The 22,096-nt window shown below is 46.3% G+C and overlaps 1 protein-coding gene across 5 annotated transcripts in view; it reads right to left on the bottom strand.

Annotated features, from left to right (window-relative positions):
• Window positions 1-22,096, bottom strand: part of NFASC (neurofascin) — a 168,969-nt gene that overhangs the window by 9,159 nt on the left and 137,714 nt on the right. For 4 of the 5 annotated variants that reach the window (XM_033917586.1, XM_033917587.1, XM_033917590.1 and 1 more), the window contains 2 exons: window positions 8,371-8,502; window positions 2,362-2,431 (listed from right to left, as the gene is read on the bottom strand). In XM_033917586.1, coding sequence (XP_033773477.1) covers window positions 2,362-2,431; window positions 8,371-8,502 — 202 coding nt within the window. Of the gene's footprint in view, window positions 1-1,211; window positions 1,224-2,361; window positions 2,432-8,370; window positions 8,503-12,074; window positions 12,228-14,973; window positions 15,091-22,096 lie in introns of all 5 variants that reach the window. The other variant, XM_033917585.1, reaches the window with a different exon arrangement.

The raw sequence follows: 22,096 nt of genomic DNA, 5'->3' as shown, positions 1-22,096 counted from the left end.
TTATATGTACCTTTTCTGCTCTACAGCCAACTCCAGACTCTGTCCCTTCTACTCTGCTGCACCACATGCCTGGAATAAACCCCCTACTCGGAACATCAAGCTCCATCTCTGGCAGTCTTCGAATCCAGACTCAAAGCCCCCTTCTTTGAAGCTGCTTCAATTCCAAACTCCAACCCATCTGCTAAGCTCCAATATCAGTCTTATCATTCCCTCTGTAATTCCCCCACCTGAACCCTGTGTATTGATGCACCTTCTTATCCAGTTTGTCCGTCTTGACTAGACTGTAAGCTTTTTTGAGCAGGGACTGTCTCTTCTGTGTTTTGGTGTACAGCGCGATAGAAATGATGAGAAGTAGGTTGAGGCAGCCACAAGGGGGCCTTGGTCCTGCCTCCAACAACCCCACCAGGACCACAAGGAAAACACGTAGGCCCAGGTGAACTTACCTAGACCTTGGGTGGGGGGAGGGGGGGCACTGATGTTGATGGTCTAGGAAGGGGATCAGGAGGGCTTTTAAACTCAAAAATAGTTAAGCAGATCCCGGCTGGTATTCCCACATCACTTTCTTATGGGTCTTCACTGAATATCACATAATCTCCAGTGGCCAGGGCAAGGTACATTAGCCTCGGGTATTCAATGCCGGTGCCCGGACATGGCTCAGCAGAGGAACTGAATATCCATGGCGAATTTACACTGTCCTGGTCACTGGTTCAAGAAACCCAAAACAAAACCATTGACCATCACCAGCGGAATATCAGCCAGATAAATTCTTATGTTTTATATGGTTATTTTTCAGCAATTGGTTATATCAGTGCAGAGTCTGAGTGACAATAATGTTAATAACCAAAGAATATGAGAAATCAGATTAGATCGATTAATAAATTACTATCAAATTATATAAAAGGATGCTCATAAAATTTAGCTAGAATGGACTGCTCGATTCATTCTTATTGCTAACTTAAAGTTTCCACCCTGGGTCAGTCCAAGGTATAAATAGCCTCTAACAATCTGAGCTCTCAGGACATGAGCCACGAAAGAAAGACATTACAGAGAAAAGACTGAAGTCTTGCCATTCTTCAGTTAAAATTAGGTGAGGAAGGGTCTTTGGATCTTCTGTTAAGCTGAGTTAATTGCTGGGAAAATAGTCTTTGTTATTATAGGAAGCTTTAAAGGGTCAGTAAGGCAAATCGGAGGCTCGAAGCTTCCCCGCCTACCTGTCAAGAGACCTTCATGGACCGTGGAGAGATGAGAAGAAAGGGCAGGGAGAGACAAGGACAGAGAGTTAATGGGGGCAACTGGTCACCACTTATTGACTTTCTAGATCTAATTACATCCTCTGGAGCACAGGAGGACCGACAGGAGCCGATCACTTAGGCCTTCCCACCCAGTGACCTAACACTGTCTCACATTTCTTCCACTTTCAGGAAAGGAAACTTGCATCCCTCCCACCCTGGGGCCATTTCCATACTTTGGTATTCAAGAGCAGAATGACAGCAATAACTAAATGCAGTGAAAAACGCCCAGGACACAAGGCAACTCCAGCTACAAGCTCCTATTAGCCAGATTAGCTCCCCCAAAATGAAGATTCCCCGAAAGAGCTGCAGGTGATCCTGAAAAGACTGATACGGCTATGCCAGAGGAAATGTTCCTTGAGAAACTGAAGTTGGTGAGACGCCTCCCTCTTCCCATTCCAGGGAAGCACAAACTGAATGTGTCCGATACAGGGTGTTACATTTAGGGTTAGCATATTGCCTGGCCCCTCCCTGTTCTGCCCCAAGCCCCACCCCCAAAAGCCTGATCTCATTAATCCTGACCTCCGGGCATGCGCGGACACATGTGACATCATCGGTGCATGTTCAGAAGCCCTCCACACATGGCCAGAGCTTTCCAAAACTCGGTCAACTGTTGGGTTTTGGAAAGTCCATCCTGGCACCCGGACAGAGAACATGTCTGGCAGCCCATATTGGCAGTTTCTAGTTTCTCCGCGCTTACAATATTTAATACATTTTTAACAAAAGGGGCGTAAACAGAGGTAAGAGCAAACAGATAAAGGTGCCTCAGAAGTTGGCATTTTGTGTAGAAGTGATGCTTTCAGTAGACTAACTTACTTAGGAAGACTGGTATTGGATTTAATGTAAGCACTATTGAAGTCCGGTCTGAAAATAGCCTTTAATATTGATACGGCATTTACTTGCTCTTTCTGAAAATCAAAGTAAGTTAATGGAAAAAGCAGAGAGACAGCTTTATTCACTGCCTTAACCTTCCTGTTGCCCATAAGACCTGAAAAATTGTGGAAAGAACCGCATTCCTGTATACACTTCCTAGGAACAGAGTAACGCACACCAAAACGAGTAAGAAACGTACCTGTAATCAAAGGAGCCATCGTCTTCCTTCTGATCCTCAGGACCCAGGGGTACATCCTTTTTCTCTCGCACTAGAAGGAAGCAATTAGCAAAAATCATGACTCCACTTCCTGGGCAACCCCTACCCCACAACCAGTGCTTGAGTGAGAGTTAGCAAGTCCCACTGCCTCTGATGCATCTGGGCTGGCTTTTCGGATAGTCTTGTAAATCACTTTGGAGTGATTGCACAGAGACCATTTATAAATACAGTTCAAAGATTTTCTCTTAACAGGTCTCAGCCTAGATATACAGAGAAAAGTCTACACAAATAGTTACAACCATCATTTTCTACAGACATTCAGCAAGCTAAGAAAATTCTCTATCTCCTACCCAATTTGTACAGGCCTGATCTGACTCAGTTCTTACCCGGGATGGGCAGTATTCAAAGACTGGAGGCCTGTATTGATCTGAAATCAATCTCTTGGCTTTGAGTGGAAACATTAGTGACCCAAGTCCCCATCGCAAAAGTTGAACGGCATAACCTGAAATGAAGCTCCAGAAAAAGGAAGATGGATCGGGACATCCGGGGTTTACTTCCACTGAAAACAATGCCTCAATCTCTCCTCTTTTTTCTGGAACCACATGGCAACCCTGGCTTTGGAGATCATCCAACCTGTATGTAGATGAAAATATGCATCGCTATGCAGAGGTGGTCCTGGGGGCAAGGAAAAGGCAGCTAACGAAAACCCACAAATCTTTGAGAGTAAGCTACGCCACCTGCGTGGTTTCAATTTGATTACTGCTACAAACTCAGAGGGTTAAAACTGACCTAAAAGCTGATTACTGCCTCGGTAGCACTGTGATGCCCCAAACCCTAATGCAGTGTATCACAAATAGTGTGCCCTGGCGAGATTGCCGGTGTGCCGCATAAGAGACAAGTTGGTCACTGCCAGCACCGGTGCCTCTCCTCGAAGGTCCCCGAGTTCAGGGCTGCCTTTACAGGGCCTCTGAGCACATGTGGATGCCAATGTGACGGTGTCACACACATGCGTGCGACATCACCAGTTGATGCCCATGCATGCTCAGAGATCCTGAAGACTTGGCCGGGGTGGAAAATGCTTGCGAGACACTACCTTAATGTGTCCATAGGCTTCTCTGCTTCTGGACAAATGTTGGGTAACTTGTGAAACACTCTGATTGGAGCCCAAAAATAATGGAGAGAGCAGGAGGAGGTGAGGAACCCACCTCCCACCTTACTAGGGACGGGCAGCCAAATTAAGATTTGGGTTGGTTTTCTCCAAGTGATGGTTTTCTTTCATTCCAAAATGAATGTTCTCAAGAGTACATGATGGGGGGAATTCTACGAGATGACGCTCTAGATTTGGCAGAGCAAACAAAAGAGTCCGTAAGCCAAAGTCCGTATTAAGAAAAAGAAGTCATTGATGACAGCGAATGTAGACTCGACACTGACACTGTTTCGGCTTTGCCAAGAGTCTATTTTGTAATAGTCTTCTTATACAACATCAACAAATGGTGAAAATGTTGAACAAAGATAAATAAATACAACGCTGAAGATGCAAGGACACTGTTATTCTCTAGGATAGAACTTGGTGAAAAGTTTTGCACCCAGACCTTGGTGTCAGACTTAAACCAGCTGAAACCAGGACTAACTCTTGATGCTTCATTCATCTATAATGAGACAATAATACTTCAGATTCTTGTTTTGAATTCTGTTGTTTTAATGCTCAGATAACGGCTCCCTCCTCAGCTGCCCCTGCCTATTTTATTAACTTGAAGATATCACAGTGGATTATGGAAATGAAAATTACCCCTTGCGATCATCGTTGATGATTTAAAGGACTGAAATATCTGTAAAGCCACTGCAGGGGGTGTTTGCGCTGACTGCAGATTTGCTATAAAAGATAAGTACATTAATTTGTCAGCACTTCTCAGCTGCAAAAGAAAAAAATTGGGGGGGGATGATTGCATGAACTAACTAGTGTGATGGTTGGGAAAATAGGCACGGACTGTTGAGGAGGTAGCCGTTTTCTGAGCATCCCGGCAGCGATCCTTGTGAACATCGGGGAGCAGAGCAAGTCGGAAGGCATGGGAAAATCACTCAGCCCCAACCGTGCACTTCCAGGTACCTTCCGGCTGGGGCACGGGGTTTAGTGTGCTGCTGGCCGGAAAGTTTGCGAGACACTGGTACACAAGAAGTTTCAAGTTTATTAGGATTTTATATACCACCTATCAAGGTTTTTACAATCAGGTACTCAATCACTTTCCCTATCTGTCCCGGTGGGCTCACAATCAGGGGCTATGGAGGACTGAGTGACTTGCCCAGGGTCACAAGGAGCAGCGCGGGGTTTGAACCCACAACTCCAGGGGGCTGAGGCTGTAGCTCCAACCACAGCTCCAATAGTATCGACTGACTGATTCCATTGTACATAAAATGTAAGCTAGAAGACAAGCCCCACTCCACCACAGACAGCATTGGAGATCTACTGGTAAACCAGTCCCCGAACTCCCAACCAAGCACTATATCGATACTTACTAGGGCAAGTCACTTAATGCCCCAGGAACATTAGACAGAGTGTGAGCCTGCCAGGACAGATAGGGAAAAATGCTTGAGTGCCTGAATGTACACCACTTAGGTTATAAGTGGTCTATAAATGCTAAAAATAAATAATAATCAATTATAACATGCCTCGCCTGCCAATCAGGGCTGTGGAGTTGGTAGATAAATGTTCCGACTCCGACTCCTCAGTTTTTTGTACTTCTGACTCCGACTCCAGGTACCCGAAATTTCCTCCGACTTCGACTCCACAGCACTGGTTAATTTTCAGATCGTTAAAATGGAATGTCAAGTTGAGAGAAATGAGCATTTTCGACACCACCTTCTTTTTGCTTTTAATCAAGGCTCTAAGGCCGCAGAAGCTGCTCGCAACATTTGTGCTGTGCTCGCAACATTTGTGCTGTGCTCGCAACATTTGTGCTATAGCTGAAAGAATCGCTCGTGATTGGTTTGCCAAGTTCAAAAATGGAGTTGGTAGATAAATGTTCCGACTCCGACTCCTCAGTTTTTTGTACTTCTGACTCCGACTCCAGGTACCCGAAATTTCCTCCGACTCCGACTCCACAGCCCTGCTGCCAATACACCAAACTGACGTCAATGTATCTCTCGAGCCCAACGATAACAATACTCTCCAACACTTCAAAAAACTGCTAGTAGACAGCCAAATCACAATCAAGCCATCGAGTCCAACACATGAAAAAGGTCATCTCCTCGACCTCCTGCCTCACCTCCCACACCAAATGGACCCCAGTTCCCTGGTCAGACCACCACCTCCTTAACTTCAATTTGAATTTCCCCACAGGAAGTATGAACAACAAGCCCCCAACAAAGAGAAACTGGTACAAGGAAAAACAAATCCCACCCAATTCTGGAACAAAGTTGCTGAATATCTGACCACTCTCTCTGAATGTACAAATACAGTGAGAGATTAGAGAAACTGAGCCTCTCTTCCCTTGTAAAGAGGAGACTGAGAGAGGACATGATTGAAACATTCAAGGTACTGAAGGGAATAGACTTAGTAGATAAAGACAGGTTTTTCACCCTCTCCAAGGTAGGGAGAATGAGAGAGCACTCTCTAAAGTTGAAAGGGGATAGATTCCGTACGAACGTAAGGAAGTTCTTCTTCACCCAGAGAGTGGTGGAGAGCTGGAATGCTCTTCCGGAGGCTGTTGAAGGGGAAAACACCCTCCAGGGATTCAAGACAAAGTAGATAAAGACAGGTTTTTCACCCTCTCCAAGGTAGGGAGAACGAGAGGGCACCCTCTAAAGTTGAACGGGGATAGAGTCCGTACAAACGTAAGGAAGTTCTTCTTTACCCAGAGAGTGGTAGAAAACTGGAACGCTCTTCCGGAGTCTGTCATAGGGGAAAACACCCTCCAGGGATTCAAGACAAAGTTAGACAAGTTCCTGCTGAACCAGAACGTATGCAGGTAAGGCTAAACTCAGGGCACTGGTCTTTGACCTAAGGGCCACCGCGGGAGCGGACTACTGGACACGATGGACCCCTGGACGGAGCAGCAGCAGCAATTCTTATGTTCAATGCTGTCAAGCTAGAAAACCTCCATTACAAACACTCTAGAATCCCTTGCTCCATATTGCTCACACAAAATAAAATGAACCAAAACCTCCCCCTGGTTTACAGAGACACTGAAAATGGCAAAAAACAAGAATGCTGACGATCAGAGAGACGATGACAAAAAAGCAAATCACCAGACCACAAAATATTATGAAGGACAGTGATAAACAAACATAAACTGAACATCTTGGAGGCTAATAAAAAGTAGCACGCCAGAGAAAATGAAAATAACACCTTAGACAACAAGAACCTATTTCACCTTGAATGCAGTCTAACAGCACCCTCCGAACTGGGCACCTCAGGTCACCACAACCAGCCAACCGTCCAGAACCTTGTTGACTTCTTCCTCAACATGATCAAAATGATGTCGGGGAATCGCCCACTGGAGTTCCCGGCAGTGAGTGATGCCATAGCGAACCTCCCTGGGCTGGAAGCAACACCGAGCCCCGACGCCAGGACCCCGCCTCCACATCTGCAGGGAGCCAGCTCACCAAGGGAAGACAGTCTATCGAGGAGGTAAACTCGTTGTCCCGGGAGGCTTCATTGAGCCAGGCTTTGGAAGATATTGAGCCTGCGATGGAAATAGCAATGGAGCAGACAGAGGAACAAGGTGGAAAGGAGAGAAGCCCTGTGACTGGGGAAATCCAACCAATGCTGCCAGGTAAATTTGCTTTTTCAAAGCCCACTAAGGTTACCCTTGACTCTCTTAGGGACTTAGTCATAAGTTTGGGGCAGACATTATCCCCACAAATAAAGGAACTGCGAAAAAAAGTTTTGGTGCAAAAGGAAGAATTTGAAGGTTTTAAACAGGATACTTCTATAATGAAAAATAAGGTGGAAAAAATTGAAAAAGAGCTGTTAGAAGTGAAACAGGTGCAGACTACCCTAATTAGGGACAACAGCAACTTAAGAAGGAAAGCTGAAAACCTAGAAAACAATTTTCGTTCTAATAATCTTAGATTACTTAACTTTCCTAAAACTTCAACGATATCGGCGAAAGAAATGCTAAAAAATATCTTATCGAAATATTAAATGTCTGTGAAGATATGCTTCCTCCTTTTGCACAAACATTTTATCTTCCCAACTTTTCGGAACACCATGACCCCCCCAGGCTCCTCCATAGCCATGTCCCCATGGGAGTCAAGCACCCAGCGTTATAGAATAGCAAACAGCCAGATGCACTTGCAAATCCTAAATGGTGACAATTGACAACATGAACTAGTTCAGGGGTAGGCAATTCCGGTCCTCGAGAGCCAGAGCCAGGCCAGGTTTTCAGGATATCCACAATAAATATGCACGAGATAGATTTGCATCTCAAGGAGGCAGTGCATGCAAATCCATCTCATACATATTCACGGTGGAGATCCTGAAAACCTGACCTGGCTCCGGCTCTCAAGGACCAGAATTGCCTACCCCTGAACTAGTTGTTTGCATCCAATATTGATGGTTAACAGCTCATTAGCCAAATACATTGTAAGTCTACATTGAAAACTCATTTTTAAAAATTTGGCAGACACGAGAAAACTGCGTTCAAGAGACCACATCATAGAGAGTTGGGGTTTTTTTCTCTTTCTTTTAACATTTAAGTTAGGTCTTTTCTATTGATAATGGTGTTCTTTTCTAGTTTTTAATTGATTTGTGTTTTGTAAGCCACATTGATCTGTTGTAAATTGAGGGATATCAAATTTTATAAAAACATAAAGAAGTATATCTCAGAAGTGTGTACAAATCTGGGGTGCCATATACAGGTCTGGCAAAGAGGGTGCACATCTTAAAAAGTGTGAACCACCCCACATGAGCAGAGCATCGGGAAAGAGTGGGTCCATTATTATCGGCAAAGGTCATTTCATCCCATCCAACAGCCCTTCCCTACCCCTTACCTGGGTATTTCCCTCCTTTGCTTCTCTTGATGAAACACACAATCAGTAAAATGAGCACCAGCAAAGCTACGGCACACATCAGCCCAATAAACCAGCCCTGGGTGGCAATGTCCACTTGACTCTTCGTATATGCTGCCATAGGAGAGGGACAGAATGACACAGGTTAAATAAATGCATTTACATACCCAGCATTTTTTAAATTTCTTTTTAAAGTCTTGCTTAACCAATCAAGGCGATTCACAAACATAAAACACACAATCACATAAAATGATCAACAGTATAAAAGAAAAGAAATGGTTCTAAAAATGTTCAAGCTGGGTCTGCAGGAAATCTCCATGTAAGGTATCAAGCGCAAAACCCAGCCAGCATCATTTGTGCGATGGAGGTGAGAATTCTCCTACGTAAAAGCTGTTTTTGGGTCCTGTTCTATATACCAGGAAGTCAGACGCTCGTTAAAGGCTTTGGATTTAAGCTTCTGAGCAATTGTTCTTAGTTTTTAAATGGACTGATTTTATTTGCCATTTACGGACCACTGGTCTGACCCAGCAGCGGCAATTCTTATGTTACGTATTTAGGTTGATGGGGGTTGACTCGTAATCTCAAGTGATGCATGACAACCCTTGCAAATCACCGCATGAAGTTTTCATTAGGGTCTACCCAAGAGGTCTGTGTTTGGCGAGTGTCTCGTTCCTCCCATGTCAGAGAACAGTCCTTGAGAGTAGCCGTGGTTTGGGCTCCCCTCTTTCAGCTGTCATCGGAGGGCTGGCTTCATGTTTTCAGAGATTGGGAGAGGGAAAGCAAAGACAGAAGCCCTGGGCTTACGATTGTGTCAAGATTCCAAATCAAACGTCAATGAATTGACCAGCAAAATAAAACTACTTCTCTTCTGGGGGACAGAGCCTGTGGCTCTGGTGCTGTGGGTTCAGCTTTTGCACAGAGTCAGGGACAGCGTGTTTGGTGCATGGAGGAGAGCAGGGGGGGGGACAAGCCTCGGAGGAAACTCAGCTGTGCCAAAAACACTGACAGGAAAATGGCTGGGCTGTGAGAAATGCCTCACAAGGGTGCAACCCTAGAATTCAGTAATGGATCTCATTTAGTCTGTAATGTGTTAATAACGTTCACAGGCAGTGAGAATTGAGTTAGGGCTGCTTTTTGCTACACATTAACAAGAAGCTGGCCAGCAGGCACACAGGCGGGTTGCTTTTCACTTGACAAAAAACAGCTGAGAACAGAAGAGCACCTACCCCCCCCCCCAAAGTACTATCCCTAAAGGGCCACAGTATTTCGTAATGTCAGAATAGGAAGTGCCCAGAGCTCAATTTAACTAAAAGAAATGCAGACAAACTGCTACTGTGGCCATTCTGAGAATATTTGCAAAATGTTCTTGTGGGCTGCATAAAACTCAATGGCAGGTCACATTTGGTAGGGTTATCAGACGTCCGGATTTCCCCGGACATTTTGAGGATCTGGATGGAGCACTTTGTCCAGGTTTTGAAAAGCTTCTATCAAATCGCCATTGAGCAGGAAGGCATCTGTGGATACCCTCCTGCCCGACGAGAGCAAGCAACGGGGGCGGGGCTAGGGCAGGATTGGGGGCGGGACTGGGGTGTGGTGGGGCAGGGATGGATGGATGGAACTGGGCAGGCTGGGGACAGGCCAAGGGCCACAGGTTGCCCACTCCTACTCCAAGGCTACTGAAGAGCGAGAGCCACTTATATTCCAGAGTGACCGGCACAGATGGAGAGGTCATAGGGCACAAGGTCCAGTCCATGCTTGTACATGCTTCTATTGACGTGCAGATGTGGAATGGAGGGAGCTCTGTTCCTGCTCTACAATACACATATTGCAAATATTATCCTGTTCACCCTGTGTGGAAACTACGCTGCTTCCTTTAGCTCTAGAAATATTCTCTGCTGATTCTTCTTTTGTCTGTGCAATGAATGCAAAAGTGGAAACGCAGAAAGAGTTTAGTCTTCCTTACGATCTATACAACGCACAGTGAGCGACAATTCTCATTCTGCAAGTTAATTATCTACCCCACCGCATACAAGTGGGACACGGGGCCATGCCGAGGTCTATGTGAGTGATGTGGCCGTATAGGGTGCAAGGGAAGTGGGGCCCCCCTCAGGGGCAAGGTGTGTATTGCACAGGGCGTATCACTCAGGCATGATTCTGGCGTGGAGGAGTAGTTTAGAGCAGTGGGCTAAGAACTAGAGAGGCCAAGACTCAAATCCTGCTTTTCCCAAGGTCACCACTTAACCCTCCATGGCCTAAGAAGACAGAGGCCTAAAGTTAGTCACCTATGTCATGTCAACCACACTTACTACTACTGATCACTTATAAAGCGCTGAAAGGCATATGCGCGCTGTACATTTTGACATTTATATATGGTCCATGCTTGGAAGAGCTTACAATCTAACTTGGACAGACAAATAGGGTTGGGGATGCAGATCCCAAGGTGAGAGGAGTTAGGAGTCGAAAGCACTCTCAAAGAGGTGGGCTGACATTTATAGATGGTCCCTGCTCTGAGGAGCTTACAGTCTAACATGGACAGACAGACATAACATATAGAGTTGGGGATGCAGGCACCCATTACAGACTCGTGCCTGATTAAAACTTGGGTGCCTACAATGTAGGCCAGGGTTTTAAAAGCCTCCATTAGAGGCACCTAAGTACTTTAGAGCAGTGGTTCCCAACCCTGTCCTGGGGGACCACCAGGCCAATCAGGTTTTCAGGCTAGCCCTAGTGAAGAGGCATGGAGCATATTTGCAAGCCTGTCACTTCCATTATATGCAAATCTCTCTCATGCATTTTCATTAGGGCTAGCCTGAAAACCCAATTGGCCGGGTGGTCCTCCAGGACAGGGTTGGGAACCACTGCTTTAGAGCACTGTGCCTAAGTCCTTCTCCGCCCCTAAACATGCCTACTTTGGAGTTAGGTGCCTATCACCCAATTAATTTTATTTTTTTTCAGTTATGAGCTTTTTAAAGCTCCTAATTGAAGCCAATATGCTAATTAAGTCAGGTGCTTAACTTGGGCGCCTTGTATAGAATTTGTCTCTTAGCTTGTAAGCTCTCTGGAGAAGGGAAACACCGGAGTTAACTCGCCTTGAACGAAGATTTGGAAAGACAAAGAATTAAATTCAGATCTAAAATGCAAGTGAAACCAAGAGGTGATCTTGGCTTGCATTTAATGCCCTGCAGGGCTCCCAGAATATTTCTGCCTAGGCTTCAGAGCAGCTGGCGTGACGCAATCTTATGAGACACGGTGAACAATCATAGTCTAGCACACTAAAAGCAGAGAATTTGTCCCCGTGCCCACAGGAACTCAATTTCCCACTGTCGCTGTCCCTGTACCATTCCCGTAAGCTCTGCCTTAACCGCACAAGCCTCGAACACTTACGATTTTAAAGCGTTTGAGGCTTGTGCAGATGAGGACGGAGCTTGCAGGGATGGGGCAGGGACAGGAAAATAACTCGCTGGGACGGGACGGGACGGGAAAATGAGTTCCCGTGTCATTCTCTAAGTAAAAGCTCAGATGCTCCAGGGATGGTACTCCTCACTTTGCTGCATTTGGATGGAGTAAGATGTGATGAGTAGATGAAAAGAAATGGGGTTGGAGGATTCCGGGCGTGCGGGAGCTGCGGTTGCAGACATGCTGCGTAAGAATGGCGTGCATAACCCCAGAGTGCGAAGCCATCTCACCTGAGCTGGTCTCAAAGATGAGGTACGGACTGCTGACGGTGCTGTACTCCTTGGAGTAAACACGCACCCGGTACGTCATTCCGGGAGTAAGGTCAGCCAGATGAACAGAAGGGGTCTGGCCACTGACTGGGATAGATCGTATCGTATTATTGCCTGAAGGGGAAAAACTTCACATAAACAGCAGCAGCACAGACCAGACAATTTCAGTGATACTCCGTCAGCATTGCATGCATGAATTGCACCCCAAGTACACCCCATCCTACCCTTGTACAAGCCATGCACAAATTACACATCAAAGACACCCCATCCTTCCCCTGTACAAGCCAAGCACAAACTGAACACCCTATCCTTCCTCTAAGCAGATGATGTAACCCCTAACCCTTTACAAACGGATGCACCAAATACGTTCCACTCCCCTCTCTCCCTCTACACTGCATGTGGATGGATCACACACACACTCATAAGATAGAACATCTGTGTACAAAACCTGGCACAGATCAGTGATTGCATTTTCCTTAAATCTAAGATGAGACAGGCGGAGTAGCTTCCATGCACTCACTAAGAAATCTCAGGCATATGTCCTGCTTTCGGGTGGATACTGCCAGCTGCTAGGTCAAAGGGCGTCTCCCTATACGCTGAGGTAATAAATGGCTTCTCCTTTGGAGGGTAGTTTATCCTTCATAAGAACAGCCTTACTGGGTCAGACCAGTGGTCCATCAAGCCCAGTAGTCCGTTCTCACGATGGCCAATCCAGGTCACCAGTACCTGGCCAAAACCCAAAGAGTATCAACATTTCATGCTAGCGATCCAGGGCAAGCAGTGGCTTCCCCCATGTCTTAACAACAGACTATGGACTTTTCCTCCAGGAACTTGTCCAAACCTTTCTTAAAAACCAGCTACATTATCCGCTCTTACTACAAGCTCTGGTAACGCGTTCCAGAGCTTAACTATTCTCTGAGTGAAAAAAAATGTTCTCCTATTGGTTTTAAAAGTATTTCCCTGTAACTTCATCGAGTGTCCACTGCAATTTGTGTCGAGGATCACATGTTTCAAGTGAGGTCACCTGGTAACGTACACAGCTTACTTCAGCTGTCGTACGAGTAAGGAGTCTGCAGACCAGGTGCTGGTATAGTTTACATGGACGAAATGGGTAGGAGGTTGTACAGTGTTTTTTCTAGACATTCTTTGCACCAAGCAGTGGTGTAGCTAGGGCTTATATACTTTTGGACTCAGGCCCACCCTCAGGAAGACCTCCTTTGAAAGTGCCCAGAACGCTTTGTAGCCCAGCTTGGCAATCAGTGGCATTTTCCCAAGTGGCCCAATATTTGCACTTGCGAAAACTGAGCACGCATTAGGTGCTGGTGTCAGGTTGCTCAGGAAAGCTGTCGACTGCCGAGCTGGGGTGCAGAGGAGATCTTCAGCTGGCAGGGCCTGGGGATCCCCTCCAGTTCAGCTATTTAAAGTTGAGTTCAGGGAGATGTTGGGGGAATGGGTATAAAGAGGTATTTTGTGCTCATCCATTTTGGCTATAAACCCACCCAAAATCTGAGGTCTGGCTGTGACTGAGGTGAGCTGAAATGATAAAATAGTTTACGGGTTTGATGATTCCGTGACACTCCTGTTCCTAGTAATATTCTAATGCATTCTGGGGCTTACAGTCCTGCTTCAAAGAATAGTTAAGCTCTGGACCTTGTTGCCAGATGTGGTTATAGTGGTTAATACAGCTGGGTTTAAGAAAGGTTTGGAAAAGTTCCTGGAAGAAAAATCCATAGTCTGCTATTGAGACAAACATAGGGGAAGTCACTGCTTGCCCTGGATCGGTAGCATGGAATGTTGCTACTCCTTGGGGTTCTAGAATCTTTTGTTACTCTTTGGGGTTCTAGAATCTTTTGTTACTCTTTGGGATTCTGGAATGTTGCTACTCTTTGGGTTTCTGCCAGGTGAAAAGAGGAAACGGGGCTAGATGGACCATTGGTTTGACCCAATATAGCTATTATGTTCTCAAGCATGGGAAGTTGTAAAACTGGGGCTGAATCCCTGCCTATGCTGGATTGTGAATATGGGATGAGGAGGAAGCAGAGGCCCAGATGCATTAAAGCCAGCTTTAGCGATGATCGCATTTGCCGACCCAATGCACAAAATGGCTCACCGTGCGTTTTTTCCCTCAATCGCCCATTTTCCGATCCAGCCATGCAAATGAGCTAAAACCCCATGCAAACTAGCCACACGATTGATGGCTATGTACAAAAAAAAGTAAGGGTTTTAGCAATCTTAGAAAAAAAACAATAGATGGGCCAAAATAACAGGCCTTCCCCTCCCCAGTGCATCATGTGGTGAACGGGGAGGGGTCTAAGGCCCTGATTGGCTTGGCTGAGCCAATCAGGGTCTTAGAGTCCACCCCTTGCCTCCCAGTTTACAGAGGGAAGAGCCTAAGGCTCTGATTGGCTGAGACACCAAAGGCCCCTCCCAAGGCAGATATTGTGCGTGTGTAACACACACAGCATTTGTGCCCATTTAAAAAAAAAAAAAAAAAAGGTTTCCTGCCCTGAAGAGCTGAGTGCAAGAAGGCTGCTTTCGGGGCTTCCCCTGCCAGCTCTAAGCATGTGTGTGAGTTGCTCTCACAGCAATCAATCGGACGGCAGACTTGGGGATTACGAGAACCACCATGTGAATCATTTGCATATGCATGCAAACTTTTTAGTGCATCAATTGCTCTTTTTGAATCAGCCAAAAATCAGATTGAAGCAACCCACATGTATGTCTCTGTCCCTTTTTTGGGGGATGGCAAGATTCAGGGGCTGAGCCTGGAGACGCCTGTTTGAGCCCACATGAGCTGGCAGCACCCTCCCAAGTCACAGACCTGCAGCTGGATCGCATTCCATGCACAACTGCTGCTTACTGTTCGTGTATTCGACCACAAACTCAGTCCCTGGCTCAAAGTTGTGCATCCAGGTAATGTTTGCCCAGTTGCTGTTGGGCAGAGCAGTGACGTTCCACACTGACCGGGCAAAGCTCACTAGTGAACAGGGGGAGAAGAGGACATTAGATACCGCCTGGCAGCAGCCTTTCACATCCCCAAAGGAAGCTGGGACCCTCCAAACCAGTGCTGGGATTCAGTGTAAGAGGCTTTATGTGCCTTCCCTCCCCCAGTATCCTAAATCCTATCTCTCCCCCTCCCCTCGTTCTGAGGGCTTTATAGGGCACCTTCCATGTGGCAAGGGAGAGCCACTGGTGGTGTCTGATAAATGGACTTGGCGAATCTGCTCAAACCGCAGCTCCGTCACCTTCGTCAGTTGGAGGTCAAGCTTTGTGCTATGACAGCCTCTTGTGCCCTCACCCTTACCTCCGGTTTTATTTTAAATATGACATTTGGACTACATTTACCTAACCAAGATTGTTGCCTACCAGCTTGAAACGCTAGGGTCCTATCTAAGGTGGTCTCATTTTGGGATAAGCAAATAAGTAGAAGTTTCTAGTTTCTCTGGATGGTCTATGCAACCCAAAATGAGGACAAAGGTAAGCTGGAGACAATCCCGATATCAGCTTAAAGCAGATACAGGAAAATTTGAATAAATCTCTTGACTCCAAAAGCAGCCAATGAAGTAAACGATAATAGGGACTTGTCAAGCTAGTTAAGCAGTGACAAAATGGGGGGAGGGAAATATGCCCAAAGACAGATGACATTAGAGCAGTTACTTCAGCACCACTGAAGCCCTTGTGACTCTGGGCATGTCACTTCATCACCCTACGTACTAAATAAGTTCCTGTCTAAAATATAGAAACCGCTTTGATTGTAACCACACACGGGAAAAGTGGTACATCAAGCCCCCATCCCCCATCCCCACCAAGTAAATCAATGTCCCATGATGACATGGCCCCAAAATGTTATAAAGATTTGTTTCTGTAAGGTGAGTAAAAGTGCCGATTACTCCCAGAATCCCAGAGTCACAAGGTATGTCTAGCTAACCCTTTGGTTGTTAAATCATATAAACTGACATTTAAAAAAAAACAAAAAACAAACCTCTCCACAGCTCCCCAAAAAGTGGCAATGAGAACATTCGGAGGTGCAGTTTCACGTTGGATGTTCAGTGCTGGTTGACCAGTCAAAGGACCACACAGCATGGATTTAGGCTGAAGATCCAGAGAAAGTTGTCCAGATAATTTGACCCAGACAAAGCTTCTGAATATTGGACTCTGTATGGATGAGCGCTGAAGGTCATCGAGATCACCTGAATCTGCCATAGCCACGGAGAGGACAGGTGCTCTGCGTAATATTACATTACATTACGGATTTCTATTCCGCCTGTGCCTTGCGGTAATATGTCCACAAGTCTACATAAGCACAATTTTGGCTAAATAGCTTTCCCGGGGGGAGGGGGAGAAGAACCCTCCCCCTCATCACTGAACACTCATCCCCTTAGAATTCACGTCTCACTCATCGTTCAGCTCATTCTCCATCTCTGGCACTAGTAATTCTCCATGGACAAGCATGATGAGTCAGCCACACGTGGGCAATGTCATCTGAATCTCCATGAACAGATTAGCTCTCTTAGAAAAGCCTTCCAGGGATGTGCAAGCCATCCACACACCCTGTCCCCACCTACTTCTATCCACGGAGCTTCTTGCTCTCCTTAATTCTACTCTTTCTGCCTATAAAGCTTTTGTCCCTTTTCCCCCACAATAAGAAGAATACGAGCATCTAAAGACAGAATCATGACCTTCATAAGCAGGGTGAGATCTTGCTCTTCTAGGCCTGCCATGGCCAGCTCACATGCTGCCCTCCTGCATGGCTAACCACCTCTCAAGAGCAGCTGCAAAGCAGTAGAGGGATGGGACCCTCCATGGCACAGATTGATCCCTCTTGAGACCACCACCAGACTCTAAACTATACAAGAGGACCTTCAGGAATCACCAGGGTCAATGACACTGGGGTCAGACTATCTGCTGGAGAGGAACTGGGCACTGCCCAGGGTAGAAAAGATGGAATAATGTTACTCCTGGTGGTAATTTCAACGTTGTGCGCACTGCTCTCGTGCTGGTCCGTGGTGAGGGCACAGCATCTGCTCCCCCTGCAGTGGTTTCTGGTGTCCAGAGCATGCAGGCCTCCCTGGCTCCGGGTCCTTGCTCTGCTGTCTGTGATGGTAGAAAACCCACCCTGGTGTTCAGCACTGCCCACGCTGGAGTGGAGCGAGTGTGCATCCTACTCTGTCTGTGGGCTCCAGGCTCTAAGTTTGAGCTGCCTCTGTAGTGCAGGCTTCTTTGCCACCCCGGCAGGCGGCACTGAAGTGAGGCACACCCATTACATTTTTCTGGACGCAAGCAGCCTCTGCCCTTTCTTCATCTGCAGGCAGGTGTTTATTGCCCTGCAGTCGCTTCCCTGCAGGTTTGACACAGGGGAAGAATCCAAGGGCCTATCCTGCCTCAAGGTGGCGCTGCTGATGGTGCTCCATTAGCCTCTCAGGACCCAGTTCCAAGACCAGTTTCTCTTTCAGTACTTGATGCTTTCTCAGGGGAATGACCACTTTTTAGCCCTTCTTTCCATCCCTGGGCACATGAGCGGGTTCCAGCAGTTGGCACTCTTTCTCCAGCACCACTCCCACCCAGGTTTCATAGCTGTATAGGCAGTGGAATGGACTGGCCTAAGGGCCACTGCCACGCTAATTTTTGCCTTATCTGGCACCAGCAGCTGGGGAGGGAAACCTGATCCTGGTAGTTGGGTTCTTTGTTCCCTCTTACCACTGAGAAGTTAGCACTGGAGCCTTGCTCACTTCCAGAATCTAATAATCTAATTCTCCTGACCTGGGGAAATGCACCCGAACCTTGACGTGCCAACACTGGGTGCTCCCCCCCAAAAAACCTCTCCTTTTTGAGCCTGAATGAGCTCAACTCTAACAGCCAGTTTTTCAGGCACCGTTAAGGAGCCCCAGGGGGTCCTAGCAGTGCTTAGTTACCTTCTGCCCTGATCCATCACTGGCATTTTTCACCTCAGTAGACTCTACTAGGGCAGTTGGCTGCATATGAGTATAGGAAGATGAACGCAACTTCACCTGGATGCCAGCCCCAAAGGAATCTGGTCAGGGGAAAAAAAATCGGCCCTAAAACACTGTATTTCCTCGATAACATACCATAACAAGACTGAACCTCACTCCCCAGACAAGGCATATGAACAGGTTGTTACACTCTCTCTCTCTCTCTCTCATTGTTCTATTTGCATCATGCCACCAAGAATAAGGGGTAACTGGCACAGAAAACCAATCCAGGAGGGCTGGGGAGTTCCTCTTCATCAGCCCAGGGCCAATATGCTGCGAGCAGAACCTGGAAGCCCTTGAGCCATACACCCCACTCCATCCACTTAAGAATGGAGGTGCTATGTACAAGTTTCAAGTTTAATGAAAAATTTGATAAAATTGCATTATCCAAATTTCTAAGCGATATACAATTAAAAAACAGGGAACAATGAACAACATTTTTAATGACCAAAGACTTAGACAAAGACATACCCAAACAAAAGGAAAAGGGGGGAAGGGGGGCAGAGCTACAATGAATTATAGAAGAAAAAAACATAAAATGGGATGACATAAGGTTGGGGCATTATTTTATTTTTAAAAAGAGGCCTCGTATGAAGTTTTAGGATTCAGATGCGTCTTAATTTTCCTTTGAATCTATCAAGGATTTTTTCCTCCCATAATTGTACTGGCAATGAGTTCGAGATTTGGGGGGCTGTGACTGACAAAATGGTGTCCCACTGTGGGTTGATAAATCTTAGAGATGGAAGAAAGAGTACATTTTTATCCTCCAAACTTAAGGCTCTTGCAGGGGTGTAAGGGATAAGGAATCGTTCTAAAAATAGCAGGGCTTTAACCATTTTTACTTTGAAAGTTAATAAGGCTATTTTGTAGGTGATTCTGTATGTCATGGGCAGCCAGTGTACTTTCTGTAAAAGAGGTGTTACATGGTCAGATTTCCTTGTTTTAGTGATCAACACTTGCAGCTCAGGATCTCCACTCAGATCTGTGTAAGGAGGACAAATGTTAGCAATGTGGAATGATTAGTGACACCTTAGGGGACACACTGCCAAAGAGGAACAAACCAAACCCCAAAAAAGGAGAAATCTTTTATGGTTTACTTGCCAGCACATGGTCTTTGGGCCCACATAAGCTTGGCAAGGGCTGTTTTCAGAAATGCAATCTGCTAGTAGCTAGACTCCATTTTCAGCAACAGGGCCGTACCCTATAGGGCCTCACTCTGTGAATAAAAACACACCCTGGGGCCAGTCTTCAAAAGAAATGCTGGACTGGGCACATCATCGCATGAAAAGTCTATCCAGCCACTGGCATAGCACTGGGCTACGTTCCCCAATGTCATCTGGAACACCACAGGCACTCTTCTGTAATGGTTCCAACCTACTACAGTTCAGGTTCACACCTGGGAGCTTTCAAACCTGCCTCCAATGATAATCAATAGTGAAGTAAATTAGGATCCAAGTCCTTCCTCCTGGCGGTACCTGTCTCAGGTTCTCACAATGGCCTAACCAGTGACTCTTCTTATGACTCTAAGATTGTCAAAGAAACATGATGGCAGATAAAGGCCAAATGGCCCATCCCCAGTAACCATTATCTCTTCCTCTCTCTAAGAGATCCCACATGCCTATCCCAGGCCCTTTTGAATTCAGACACAGTCTCTTGTCTCCACCACCTCTTCCGGGAGACTGTTCCATGCATCTACTACCCTTTCTGTAAAAAAGTATTTCCTTAGATTACTCTTGAGCCTCTCACCTCTTAACTTCATCCTATGCCCTCTCATTCCAGAGCTTCCTTTCAAATGAAAGAGCCACATGTATTACGAACCTCCAATCCTGGGCCCAATCTGTACAAATGAAACTGAATGAGTCCAAAACCAAACTACTCTGGCTCGGCCCAATTTCAGATCATTTACCCACCTCCATCCCTCTACCTTCCGGCCCCACTCTTCAGCTTGAGTTTTCAAGCAAAGTCCTAGGCATCATCTTAGACTCCTCTCTCTCCTTCAACGATCACCTCAACTCCCTGGTAAAAAAATGCTTCTTCAGCCTCCATATGTTGAGGAAAGTAAGATCTTGCTTTCATCATTCTCATTTCGCCATCCTCGTTCAATCCACCATCCTCTCTAGACTAGACTACTGCAACTCCATCTATATAAGCCTAACTAAGAAAAACCTCCTTAGACTTCAGCTAATTCAGAACGCCGCGGCCAAGCTTATTTTCGCAAAAGGCAAGTTCGATCACGTTTCCCCACTCCTCTCCAAGCTCCACTGGCTCCCAGTATACTCCAGAGTCCTCTATAAATGTGCCTGCTTAGCCTTCAAGATTCTACATGGCGTCCTTCCTCCCGTTATCCCACTCTTCTGGAATTCCTCAAACCCGCTCTCTTCTAGACCCTCCCAAAAACTGAAACTATCTTTCCCATCTATAAAAGGTATATCCCGCGCAGGAAAACTCGGAACATTCCTCCCCTTTAGAACTACGGAACTCTGGAACAACCTCTCATCCCCGCTCAGAAATTCTAGCTCCTTCCAATCCTTCCGTAAACGCTTGAAAACTTGGCTCTTCTCAAAAATCTAATCACCTCCCGTTCTCTAGTTCCCTGCCCCTCTCTATCTTCTCAGTCCCTCTCCTATACCCTTTCTTTGTAGTTCCTTTCCTCTCAACCTCTGTAAACCGTGCCGAGCTCTGCGCACGCGGAGATGGTGCGGTATACAAACCTAAGGTTTAGTTTAGTTTAGTTTAGACTCGACTCATCTTCTCTGATCTAAGTTTTCGCTCCCTGTCTCCTGCCCAACCTAGTACATAGTTCTTCTACCAAAAAAGACAGGGCTATCAACACAGTAGGTGTTATTTGGTCACATAAGCCATAGACACCCAGGTTACCATGGCTAAATCTTTCCCTTTGGATGAAAGGATAATTTCTGTCCTAACCAGAGTTCGCAGGACCCAAACCACTAGGACTCAAATTTCAAAGGCAAAGCCAGTCGGCCTTCTTGGACCACATCCTCTACAGTCATGGAAGGACATCCCTCCCAGTGCTCCCAACACTTCTGACACCTAGTCCAGTCATGTACAACAGCAAGCCAAGACCTGCAGCACAAGCCTTCTGTCATGCAAGACACACGCCGTCTTGCCCTTAGGAAACAGCCTCAAACTGGCCAACACCACCAGTGAAGAAACTTACTGGACCCTTCACATCCTTTGGATCTCATCACCCAAGGATTGGCGACTCCATTGCTGCTAAGCCCAAGCGCTGTTACCACCAATGGACCAAGGTTCTACCACCTTTGCCTATGCTCCTCACCAAAAGGAAAAGGGAACAGAACAAAACCCCCCGTTGTGAGGCTATTTCACAATCTCCCCAGATCCCAAAGTGACAGTGTTCTCGCAGCAAAATCTACATACACAGCCACAACAACTCATATGCTCACTTTTCCAGCCTTCCCTGCATGCAAAAAGTACTTACAGACAACCGACACTCATTGAAGTATTCATAGTAGGACCTTTACCCCTTCAGATTCCATTTGTTTCAGTAACAGCCATCAAAAGGCCAAGTGAGGCCATCCGTTGGTCATTTGCCTTCTGTGCCCATGACCTGAGTGCAAAATTCTGCCCTGGAATTCCAGTCAAGACCCAGCCTCTGGCTAACTTGGCCATCCAGCCAGCAAACTGAAAACCTTTCCTGATCAGACTATTCTTCCATTGGGTCCCAATCAACTGACTGCCCAAAAACCATAAACATCTCCTGGTGTCTACAGTGGCTCTACTTGAACCCTGTATACCCAATTCACATTCTTAGGGCCAGAAATGCCCCATATTACGGCCCTACAAAGGTGCCCCATTGCCAGCTTCCACTTAGCTATAGACCTTGACACAGCCCCCCTACCCCCCCAGACTCATGCATACCCCATCACTTTTTCCTGTCCCTTTTTGACCTTCTCCACAGAGATGGGATCTTGAGGTCCGTTTTCCCTAGACTTTCATGTCTTTCAGGGAGCC

This window comes from Geotrypetes seraphini, chromosome 13 (genome assembly GCF_902459505.1).
Source record: "Geotrypetes seraphini chromosome 13, aGeoSer1.1, whole genome shotgun sequence".
Taxonomy (NCBI): domain Eukaryota; kingdom Metazoa; phylum Chordata; class Amphibia; order Gymnophiona; family Dermophiidae; genus Geotrypetes; species Geotrypetes seraphini.
This window is presented reverse-complemented; position numbering and strand designations above follow the sequence as displayed.